General features: G+C 32.5%; 1 protein-coding gene across 1 annotated transcript; it reads right to left on the bottom strand.

Annotated features, from left to right (window-relative positions):
* Positions 1-1,931: 1,931 nt before the first annotated feature.
* On the bottom strand, positions 1,932-2,584 carry LOC141679885 (zinc finger BED domain-containing protein DAYSLEEPER-like). The gene is made up of 2 exons (XM_074486254.1): positions 2,246-2,584; positions 1,932-2,159 (listed from the first exon to the last, which is right to left on the bottom strand). The coding sequence occupies exons 1-2, from the start codon at positions 2,582-2,584 to the stop codon at positions 1,932-1,934; spliced, it is 567 nt and encodes a 188-aa protein (XP_074342355.1).
* Between the last annotated feature and the right edge of the window lie 8,352 nt (positions 2,585-10,936).

The following is a 10,936-nucleotide window of genomic DNA, read 5'->3' on the forward strand; positions in this document are numbered from 1 at the left end:
GTACTCGAGACCTACTAACCACCATTAGATTAAAAAAGATGTGCCCTCCAAATTGACACAAAGTAGTAAGGGATATTAAATTTTGAATTTTGAAGTGCAGTACTTTTAAATAAATTTTAAATATAACTAACATGCAAAACATAAAATTTATATTTATACCATCATTAAATTATATATTATTAAGTATGTCATAGAATAGAGCTGGCAAAAAACTTATTTAATAAATTCATAAACTACCAGTATTATTTGGAGACTTGGAAGTAGACCTGGTGCAATATGGATTTGGACCGGTTTTAACTCATTAAAATGGATTTGGACCGGTTTATGAACCAAAACCATATTTTAACCATATTGTATCAAATATGGTTATAATTTGGTTTGGTTTTATACCATTATGGATTAAAATTTGGATATCCATATTTTTATATAAAAATTAAAATCTCCATCAATCAATTTTTAGTTGTTTTATTTAACATTGTTTAATATATTTAATTATTTCAAAAATATATATTTCTTTATGGTTAAATATATAGTAGTAAATTTTTTTGCTGATCAACTCTACTTGGCTTTTAGTAAAGTAGGTATATGGATGTTAATGAGCTAATGATTATAAACAATAATCAGGGCTCTCTGACTAAGTTGGATCAATCTCAACATATTTACACCAGCTAATAATTACATTTGCTAACAAATTAAGGCAGTGGGAAATGAACCTGAACCTGCCAAATAAAGCCATACAACAAACAGAGCTCCGAAAGTTTGAACTTCATAGAAGCACAAGCACATGCTCTTTTATCTTATCAAGCTATAATACCAGATGACTAACCAATGTTGGATGCTGATACAATTTTGATATTGCATATTTCACACACAGTACAGAGGAATAAAAGTACCAACACTCTCTCGGTTTAAAAGCAGCACTGGGAACTGCTGCATATCTATCTGAGTATCTGATCTTGTTGTCGACCCCTTTCTGTATCTCTGTTTTCATCTTGATTCTGTGGTCAATATGATGAGCACCTTAGTAGTAGTACATATCTGGAAGATAAAAAGGCAAAACCTAAGAATATAGTGATAATTATAACATCAGTGCTTAATACCAAAAAGATAGAGACAATCTAAAAAACAATCTAAACTATTTAACAATATGCATAGTGATCAAATGAGCTGGTTGATGGTTCTAGCTAGTGTAGAAAAGTTTTTTCAATTAGGAAAAAGTAAAAGAGAGCATCATGGTTGTGACTTAAGAGTAAATAAACTACTTGAAATACAAGCAGCAACAAAACAAGATCACACACATTTCAGTAAAAGAATAGAAAAATTTGAGAAACCATATAAGCATTTTGGATGCTGCAGAAGGCTTTACAAAAATTTAAATTGTGCACACCTAGGACATAAAACATAACAGCTATAGTTTTACACCAACAGTTTGTTCTACAAAGGTTAAACTGAAAATAGAAAATATTATTCTGCCAGAGGTTCAAGAGGATGCACCCATTAATCAACAGACCCATTAATCAACAGGTGACACAGTGGCCAGTAGTGTATTCAATGGTACCAAGCAATTAAATAGCAAATCACAGGAGTTGCTACTTGTGACTATGTTTCTATCATAGAACAGAACAGTAAATAAGCATATTACCTTACAATAGCAAATGAAATAAAACATCAATTTTCCGGAGTCTGCAAACTAAGTACAAGCTTCTCAACATCGCCAATGGAATCTTCCAAATCACTTTCTTCATCCCCAAAAACTACAATAATTACATTATAATATGTATTGAAAAATAAATAATGTGTAATTGAAATTAAATAATGCAACAAATTAAAATGGTATTAACTTTACCTTTAGCCCCATATAACCAATTGCGAGTGCATAATAACGCCTCTGCATTGTCCGCTGTAATAGAACCATGATACTTGCTAATAATTTAACTTCCAATACTAAAAGAAGACTCGGAAGCAACAGTAGTTATTGGCATGCTTAAAATATCTCGTGTCATAGCAGATAAAATGGGGTATTTGCTTTTATTTGATCTCCAAAAAGAAAGTACATCAAGTTTCACTCTAGCATCCAATTTACTTTCTTCCAAGTACAAATGAAGTTGTGATTTAGTTTCATTTTGTGAGTCATTTTGACAAAAAATTGATTCAAACTCCTACAATATTAAAACAAAGTTAGCATAAGAATAAAGCACATATACAAATATATAAAATGAATACTAAGATCAAAGAAAAAGCTTACATCTATATCATCCATTTCTTCATCATGATCTTCGTTAGTAACTCTTGGACAAAAAGTGATGGATGTTGAAGAAATATTTGATATTCGATAGTAATCCAAGTAAAGCTCCTCCATCTTCTCATAGATTTGTCTAACTTTTTCAGAATAATTTGTAGGATAGATCTTTCTAAAGACATACTCCACGAACTTTAACTTGTAGCGAGGATCCAATATTACGGCAAATGACAATATCAAGCTATAATTCTTCCAATATTTCCTAAACTTTTCATTCATTTCAAATGCCGTTTGATATAAAATACTACCCTCGTCTTGTATTTCATTGCTAATAAGTGACTGCATCTTGTACACTCCATGAAAGTAAAGATTAGAAGTTGGATATTGACTTCCCGAGAATAAAACTGTGATATCATATAAAGGCTTTAAAAATTGACAAATTTTATGAACTTTGGCTCATTCTTCATCTGTTAAATAACCCACATTTTTATCTACTAATTCATACTGAGATAAGGCAACCTTGTACTGCAATGCACTCTCCAGCATAACATAAGTAGAGTTCCATATTGTTGGAACATCTTGAGAAAGTTTCTTCTTGCAATTAATTGAAAGTTGACTAACAAATTCTGCCAATTTTATCATCCTTCCTTTTGCTCCTCTAACATATTTTACCATTTCTCTAACTTTACTTACACAATCATCTACAACTTTAAGGCCACTTTGAACTATCAAATTCAAGATGTGTGCACCACAACGCACATGAAAATAATCCCTATCACAAAGTAAGACACCAATCATATTCAAATGACTTTTTAAAATCTCTACGAAAGAATTATTTGCACAAGCATTATCAAGAGTCAATGAAAACACCTTTCTCTCAATTCCCCACTCTTTAAGCAAACTAATAAATTTTTCTGCCAATAACTGTCCAGTGTGTGGTGGAGGCATAAATCTTAAATTTAAGATCCTTGACTGCAATTCCCAATTTTCATCCACAAAATGTGTAGTAATAGATAAGTACCCATCCATGGTTGATGAAGACCATAAATCAGATGTAAGACATATTCTCTGAGATAAAAACTCTAACTCTTGTTTCATTTTTCTCTTTTCAATCCTATATATATCCAAGATATCATCTTTTATAGTGTTTCTCGAAATGTCTTGTACTTTGTGATTTAAGTACCTATGCATTTCCCGAATTCCATCATACTCAACAAAATTAAAGGGCAAATTATGTTGTACTATTGATTTTCCCATTAGACTACGATAAACACTTTGCTCAAAAGGAACAATTTCAAGCTCATCACCAGGCACAAGTTCTCCATGTTTTGAAAATATATGCTTTCGCATATTTGAGGTACCATGTTCACTTATATATACTTGATCATATTTTTTACACCTAGACATTTGTATTCCATTCTCCGTAAACTTATCAAATAAATCCCAAATTATTGAGGTAGATTTCTTAAACCTTTTTGTAGGTCTACTAGTGGTCGAACTTTGTTCTTCTTCCATTATAACTTTAAATCTACATCAAACCAACAAAAAACAAAAAAAAATATAGATATGTACATTAGAATTAGACTGCCCAAATAATAACATATACATAAACATACCATGAAATATAAACAAATATTCATACGCTATCACAATTAGTACACTGTACACAATTTGACCAACACGCCTAAACATACATACATGAATCGAACATACATATACATAAATTCAACATACCCAAATATTAAAAATAACTCCGTCAAACAGAAAAAGTGAAGATGTGTGTCTGTATGTATGTTTAGGTCTTTGTAGATACATACCAGAGAATCAACTTGAGCTTGAGAATACGGTACAAAATCAGCTAAATCTTGCTCGAAGATGAAAGGTAAATCAATTAAAGTTTCTTCTAATTTAGTGTAAAAATAATTTTAAGACCCAGGTGTATAGTCGTGCAGAGAGAGGGTTAGAGTTTTGCTCGCTGAATGTCAATTGAGTCTTTAGGTCTTGGAAGTCTGTTTCTGAAAATATGGATATCACACATTTGATCCATATTTAGGCCCATATTTAGGAGAAATACGTGATTTTGAAACCAACCAAATCTAAATAAAATGTGTGATTTATTTTTGGGCCAAATTTTAAATTTTGGTTTGGTTTGGACTCAATATATGGTTTTGGGCCCATATTGCCACGTCTACATGGAAACCTATATAACTACCATTACATTTTTGTGGAGATTGTGGGGTACAAATTAGTGAGAGACATGATTAATATTACTTATAAACCTAAGTCAAAAATGTAATGTAACATGTATATAAATATTATGTTAAAAATATATTAAAAAAATAGAGTGCTAAACTTTGTAAATGTAGTAAAGTAGTTTAAATTGTAACATGATTAAAATCATACCTGAAAATGTTATTTTAAAAAATAGAGTGGAGAACATATCGTACAACTTTGTAAATATAGTGTAATACTTCAAATTATAAAATTTAGTACTTTTAATTATAAATAAAAAATATAATGGAACGTGCAAAATAAAATATTATGTGAAAAAATATATTAAAAAATAATGTGCAGAACATACTGCAAAATTTTATAAATAGAGTGTAGTACTTAACTTATAAAATGTAGTACTTTAAATCTAAATAAAAAATATAATTCAACTTGCAAAATCAAATATTATGTTAAAAATATATTAGAAAAAATATAGTGCATAACTTAGTGTAGATTGTTTTTATAAATAAAATGTAGAACTTTAAAATCTAAATAAAAAATATAAAATTTAACATAGAGAACACATATATGTGAAAAATATATTTAAAAATAGAGTTTTAATGCATAACTTAGTGTAGTAAAAATTATAATGTAATATATTTGATGTGGAGTAAATGAAAAAAAAGTATTTATATATAAATAAAAACTTAGTATTTTTAATCCTAAATAAAAAAAATATAATGCTATTTGCAAAATAAAATATTATGTGAAAAAACTATTAAAAAATATAATGCAAAACAAATCATAGAACTTTATAAATAGAGTGTAGTACTTAAAATTATAATATGTAGTACTTTTAAACCTAAATAAAAAATATTATGCAACTTGCAGAATAAAATATTATGTGAAATATTTTAAAAAATAGAGTAGGGAACATATTGTAGATTTTTTATGTGTAGGACTTTAAATTCTAAATAAAAAATATAATTTAAAATAAACAAATAATATTTGAAAATTATATTCAAAAATAGAGTTTTAATGCATAACTTAGCCTAATAAAAGTTATAGCGTAATATATTTGCTGTAGAGTAAATGATAAAAAAAGTTATTATGCATAAATAAAAAGTATTTATAGATAAAAAAATTATATTGAGTAAGAAAAATAAACTACTTGATGTATGTAAAGTAATACAGTTAGTTTTAGGTTTTATTATATACACCTGTAATGTAATATGAGTGTCCATTTTATCCAATCTAACGCCTATAAACAGGACTCCAAGTCTCCAAATAACACACGGACTCAACTCAACTTTTGTCTAAATTATAATATATAAATAACCCTACTTGTTTATCTTGTATTAAAGTTTAGCTATTTGATATTTGTTATAACTGTGCATATTACATTGTGATATAATTGTTATGCTGCTTTGAATAAGTTTTAGTAATACGTTGAAAGGAAAACAAAATCCTACTGATATATTTCTCAACATAAAAAGAAATGAGTTACAACACATAATATAAAGATAAGCCACCTACACTACGTGCTAAAAAATAGCAACTTACTTCTACAAAGACTCTACCACTACTTCACTTATTCAAAACACTCCTACTATTTCTAAAATTGAACACGACCTATTCAAAAGCAAATAACACGTGTTGATAGCCACAAAACTTGACAGCAGCATATTTATTCTAACTTAGTTTCGACTATATTCCAACATGCTCCCCCTTAGTCTAAACTCCTTTCTGCAACTTCTTGACACCCAATAATGCGCACATTCTTTCGAACTTCAGTCCTTATATGCTTGATAACAATCTCCCCCCATTCCACACGTTTGCGTATAAAATGATAACAAACGTCAATATGCTTACTACGCCCATGAAAAACTGGATTCTTTGCCAAATCGATAGCAGATTTGTTGTCAATATATATTGTGACAGGACCTTGTTTCCCACCTGTTAGCTGACTATGCAAGTTACGGAGCCATACTTCTTGGCAGCCTGTAGCAGTGGCTACCATAAATTCAGCTTCACATGACCTTAATGCCACACACCGTTGTTTTTACGATACCCAGATGATTAAACTCTCGTTGAAGTAAAAAGCTATGCCTCCCGTACTCCTTCGATCCTCAATATTCCCTGCCAAATCACTGTCAAAATATCTAGACAGAAGGTAGTTTCCTGAACCTTGCGAATATACCAACCCATAGTCAATAGTTCCCTTTACATACCGTAATATGCGCTTGACTGCATTCTGATGAACCACTGTTGGACGCTCTATGTATCTACTGATAATATCAACTGAAATTGCGAGACCAGGAAGGGTGTTTACGAGGTACCTCATCCCTCCCACTAAGGAATTAAACTGAGTAGGGTCCACAGCTTTCCCTTGCTCATCCTTGCAGAGTAACATGTTTGGCTCCATCAGATACTTTACTGGATTGCATCCAGCCATACCACCTCTATCGATCAATTTCCTTGCATATGCTGACTGTTTAAGCTCCGTATAACCCTTCTGTTAATTAACCTCGATGCCAAGATAATATGTCAATTTTCCAAAGTCACTCATATCGAACTCCTTATTAATTTGAAACTTGAAGTTATTGATCATTGACATGCTCGTTCAAGTTATCAGTAAGTCATCGACGTATACACCAACAATCAGAGAACCAGCTACCTTCCTTTTGGTGTAAACGGCGTGCTCATTAGGACATTTAACAAAACCCAAGTACTCCAGATTTTTTTAATTTTGTATACCAAGTCCGAGGGGCCTGACGTAGCCCATACAACGCTTTGATTAATTTATAGACCAGGTGCTCTTGATTCTCTTTGAAAAACCCTTCTGGTTGACATACATACACTGTTTCCAGTAAATCACCATTAAGGAATGTTGTTTTAACGTCTAAGTGATGGACTTCCCACCCATTTTTAGCTGCAAGCGCCAATAACAATCTTACTGTCTCCAAACGCGTTACCGGAGCGAATAGCTCTTCAAAATCAATCCCCTACTTCTGGATATAAACGTTCGCGACCAACCTAGTGTTATGCTTGATTACCTGACCACTGGAATCACACTTTAACTTGTATATATATTTTAATCCTATCGCTTTATGATCTACTGTTAATTCTACAAGTTTCCAGGTATTTTTTTTCCGATAGCATAAATCTCCATTTTCATAGCTTCCTTCCATACTTTCTCTATTGTTGCTTCTCTATAATTAGTTGGTTCTTCCACACCCAATAACATCAATTCATTTACAAGTTCAGTCTCCTCAGTTTCATCATACACTGCGCTTAATGAGTGAAATTGCCAGGGCTCAGTTTCATCACTTGTATCTCTTGGTGACATCATATTTGACTGAATCTCATTCAATATTACAGAATCTGTGTGGTACCCATCCATGCTGTCTGTACTGTCAATTCTTGGTGTAGATGGATCCTCCCCATTTGTTATCTCTCTTTCTTCAGTACTCTGAGTTCCGAGAACAATAAATGGTTCTCGTTGATCTTGTGCCTCCTTTTGAGCATCCCATGACTAGCCTTTTCCCTCTTCAAAGATTACATCCCTACTTATATGAACAGTGTTAGTATACGGGGTGCAGAGTCGATACGCCTTAGTTCCTGGTTCTTTTCCAAGGGGTATCATTGCTTTACTACGATTATCAGGTTTTGTGATACGTGTACTAGGTATTTTCATATGTGCCACAAAACCAAAAACCCGTATGTGCCCAAGGTTTGGTTTCTTTTCAGTCCACACTTCGTAAGGAGTCTTTCCGGATAGAGCTCATATTGGCAATCGGTTGATTATATAAACAGCATGTCGAACAGCTTCACCCCATAGTTTTGATGGCATCTGTCGTTCTTTAAGAGACACCTTATCATTGCCACTACTGTCCTATTCCGACGCTCGACTCCCCCATTCTACTGTGGGGAGTACGGAGCAGTGTAATGTCGAGAGATGCCCGAGTCATTGCAGTATGAATTGAATTTTTTTAAACAAAATTTCCCTCCCCGATCAGTTCTCAAGACCTGTATTTTTGTTTTCGAGTTCTTTTCAACTTGAACTCGAAATTTAATAAATGCATCCAATGCTTCATCTTTGCTGGTAAACATGAATATCCACATAATTCAACTAAAATCATCTACCAAGAGAAGAAAATACATGTTTTTGGCTGGTGTGGCAGGTGTTATAGGACCACATAGGTCCCCATGGATCAATTTTAAAGCATATTTCACGTGAAAATCTGTCTGATTTGGAAATGATTTTCTTGTTTGTTTAGCCAGCAAACACCCAGTACACACTCCTTTAGGTTCGACTATCTGTGAAAAACTATATGCCATCTTATTTGCAGACATTAGCCTCATCGCTTGAAAGTTTATATGCCCAAGACATGCATGCCATAACCATGTTATTTCTTCGTTTTTTGTCATTAAACACTTTGATTTTCCTGTTTCAAGAATTATCTTATAGAGCCTATTTGCAGATCTCCTGATTTTCATGAGTAGCCTTTGTTGCGCATCATAAACCCATAGCTGGTCACCCTTTAACACAATTTTATTATCCATTCTCTGACAATTGCCCAATACTTATGATATTATTACAGAGAGTGGGGATGTAATATACCTCTCGAAAGACCAGCTCCTCCCCATTCTTACATTTGAACATTATTGACAATTTCCCTTTGATGTCCACTGTTGATCCATCGCCAAACCTGACTTGCCCCGTTATATTTTCATCCAATTTCAGAAATTTTGAGTGCTGGCCTGTCATATGGTTGCTAGCTCCATTGTCCAAATACCAAACATTTGATTCGACCTTCTTACCTTCACTCTAATTCAGTCTTGGTACTACATCTCCCTCATTTAGAAGCAACTGAGGTCTCTCCTTATTTTCACATTCTAACATAATCAGTGCAGGCTCGTCGTCATGAGTTTGTGTTAGGTTTGCTTCTGGTCCTTGTTCCTTATCACGTCGTGATTTACGGCACTCCGCAACATAGTGACCAAGTATATTACAGTTTAAAATTCGTACTTTATTTCTTTCTCGTCCTCCACGTCCTCCTTCCCTTGGATTATACGAGCTACTTCCTCTATTTTTCTGACCTTGAGACATGTTTGTCCCTATTTTATTGGATCTCATTGCCCATTCTTCCTTAGTGAGTATTAGGTCACCCTCATTGTTCTCCCGTTTCAACCATTCATCTTCAGCTAACAGGAGTTTTCCACCTCTAGCCTCAGTTTGTCCCCGTAACTTCTCTTCATGAGCCTTTAAAGACCCAATTATCTCATTCACAGTCATTTTTTCTATGTCACCAAATTGTTCAATCACCGATGTAATTTGTAGAAACTTTGAAGGGACACCTCATAAATGTTTTTTCAACACATAATCTTCTTTTATTGTCTCACCCAAGGTATGGATATTAGTAACTAGGCCATTTAACCTTTTAAAGAAATCATCTATCAGTTACGTGTCTTTCATAGTCAAGGACTCAAAGTCAGCCTTGAGCGTCTAAATTTGTGCTTTTTTAACCCGGTCTGCTCCCAGACATAATGTTTTCAGCGTATCCCATGCTTCTTTGGCCGTTTGCTTGTCTGCAATTGTGAGTAACATATCCTCTGGAATACTCTGATAAATTGCAGCTAGTGTCATTTTTTCTGTCTTCTCTTCTATCGTGGCCTTAGCACCTTTAGGCTTCACTGCACTCCACACCCCATGAGCTTGTATAAAAAATATCATCTTTAATGACCATGCTGTGTAATTACTTCTTGTTAGCATCGGGTAATTCAGACCTACTGCATTCTCCTTACTTTTAGTTGTCTCCATCGTATTCACTTTTGCCATACACTGAACGTAGCTCTGATACCATATATATTGTGTGTGTTAATAACATCAGCCTGAAACCATCATTAGGAAGCCTCAAAATATTTGCAGGTTTTTCAAATAAAACTGAAAACTTCACTTTAATAATATCAAAGTGATTTTGATAATTTTCAATACTTTGTCATTAAATCTTTGGTAATTGAGAAAATGAGGCTTCAATGATAATTTCAATCACAACAAGAATGAGAACTAGTAAAAAAGTGTCAACACTAATATTGTAGGCACACAATATGATACAATAATAAAAATCTGAATCATTAGTCTTATATGAATGCTCTCAATCAAAATATCAAAAAGTTAGTACCAAATAAATAATTAATATTGATGGGAATCATAAGACAGTATGCTGCTGTAATATATGCGAATTTTGAATATTTTAAATAAAAATAAAAAATAAAATAAAATAATAATAATAATAATGATAATAATAATAACAAAGAATTTGATTTAAATTAGAATTAGAATTATAAAAGATTTTGTAATCGAGTAAGTAGTAATTATATTAAAAAAGGGAGTAGTTATAAAACCTATATATAGTTGACATGACCCTTAATTAAACAAATTTACGTTTTATTAAAACCCTAAAACGAAGTGGGGAGAGATAG

This window comes from Apium graveolens, chromosome 8 (genome assembly GCF_009905375.1).
Source record: "Apium graveolens cultivar Ventura chromosome 8, ASM990537v1, whole genome shotgun sequence".
NCBI lineage: Eukaryota > Viridiplantae > Streptophyta > Magnoliopsida > Apiales > Apiaceae > Apium > Apium graveolens.

Coding starts and splice junctions, on each gene's coding strand:
- LOC141679885 (XM_074486254.1), bottom strand. CDS start 2,584: ATGCAGTCACTTATTAGCAATGAAATACAAGACGAGGGTAGTATTTTA. Junction 2,160..2,245: donor AAGAAATGGATGATATAGAT/GTAAGCTTTTTC, acceptor TTAATATTGTAG/GAGTTTGAATCAATTTTTTG.